The 1,666-nt window shown below is 29.4% G+C and overlaps 1 protein-coding gene across 3 annotated transcripts in view; it reads left to right on the top strand.

Moving 5' to 3' along the window:
- The window catches only part of LOC108693302 (sulfotransferase family cytosolic 1B member 1-like), a 12,379-nt gene extending 11,571 nt beyond the window's left edge, over positions 1–808 (top strand). For all 3 annotated transcript variants that reach the window (XM_018202180.1, XM_018202178.1, XM_018202179.1), the window contains exons 6-7: positions 153–247; positions 320–808. In XM_018202180.1, the coding sequence (XP_018057669.1) occupies positions 153–247; positions 320–634 (410 nt within the window). In that variant the 3' untranslated portion in view covers positions 635–808. The remainder of the gene's footprint in view (positions 1–152; positions 248–319) is intronic.
- The last annotated feature ends 858 nt before the right edge of the window (positions 809–1,666 follow it).

Below are 1,666 nucleotides of genomic sequence, written 5' to 3'. Positions count from 1 at the left end.
ATATAATTATATATAAAATATTTTTCCCCATGTAATAAACATTTATCACAAATATTCTGTATACTGTCTGAGAAATGACGCTAAAATATCAAAATTAACATCGAAATTAAAGTTCAATGTTCAATGTTCAGAAATAAAATATATTTGTTTAGTGCCATTCTCTCCATTTTGGGATCACATTCTGCCTTTCTGGAAGTCGAGAGATCAAGCTAACATATTATTTTTCACGTATGAAGAAATGAAACGGGTAAAACAATTAATTTTGGAATAAATCTTCGTTTGATTTCTCTTGTTGTGAATTATGCGTTATACTTTGCAGGATCAGGTGGCAGCGATTAACAAGACAGCAAAATTTTTAGGCAAAAACGTGACGGACGAGCAAGTTGCTGGATTATGCGAACATCTGAAATTTTCTAAAATGGCAGCGAATCCTTCGGTGAACATACAATTGCTACTAGACAAAGAGGAGACAAAAACCGATCCGAATTTCAAATTTATCAGGAAGGGTGAAATCGGCGATTGGATGAATTACATGTCAAAGGACCTCGCTCGACGATTCAACAAATGGATGGAGGAACATTTACGCGGGACAGGCTTAAAATTGGATATAGATGTTAAATCAGACGAAGATTAAGGAGCTTCGTGTTCTTCACATAAAACAGCCATGATTATTGTTTTAGATTTACATTACAATTACGCATAATTATTACATTACAATTTACTTATTGTGAGCATTTACCCGATTTACCATATCTAATAAGAGCAATTATGTAAAAGCACATCGCTAAATAAAATCACCATTCTCGGGAAAAAATGTTATATATATGGACATATTTTACATATTTATAATTATATATAATTGTACAATATATACAATATTTAAAAAAAAATTGAAAAGAATTTAAAAGAAATTGAGAAGAAAAAAAAAGAGCACTAGGAGTCAGGCGCAGAAGAAAATAATAAACCTATAAAGCGTAAAACTTCTTTATTCTACTAAGTGCGTTTTCATGTTTCGGCTGACTTTTGAGTCTTCCTCAGAGACAACACAAACTATGTAATATATATAATATATATAAACTGTGAATAAAAATTATCCTGTCATGGTGAGCACTCCTACATCGAGAATTTAAATGCCAAAGTTAAACCCAAAAAGAATGAAAGAAAAAGAAAATAAATAAAAATAAGGAATTATTGTAATATATCATAATGTTGTAGTAGTAAGGCATAAATATCGCAGAAATATCATTGTGATAAATTTTTTGCGGACATTTATTATTGTAGCGATATTTATACTAATAATATTACTGCAATATTAGTACAGTACAGAGAAATATTATCGCAATATTGCAAAATATTAGCATAGAAATATTGCTTAATATTATTGCTTAATATTATACAGTATTATTACAAAAATATCGCAAAAATATTATTGCAATGAATTTGCCGCGGACATTTAATATTGCAGCGATAATATACAATATTACTGACAATATTATTTACCATGCAATATTACAGTAAATTTATAATATTGCTGCAAGATTACTATAATATTACATGCCATGTGGGACATAAGCAATATATTGAGTTAACACCATCAATTCAAGTCCCAGCAAACGAGAATGGATTGAAATGAATTGAAATGGATTCAGATTTTCAGAAATATTGA

This window comes from Atta colombica, unplaced genomic scaffold (assembly GCF_001594045.1).
Source record: "Atta colombica isolate Treedump-2 unplaced genomic scaffold, Acol1.0 scaffold9, whole genome shotgun sequence".
NCBI classification, from domain to species: Eukaryota; Metazoa; Arthropoda; class Insecta; order Hymenoptera; family Formicidae; genus Atta; species Atta colombica.
The sequence above is the reverse complement of the archived record's forward strand: the minus strand, read 5'-3'. Positions and strand labels throughout refer to the sequence as shown.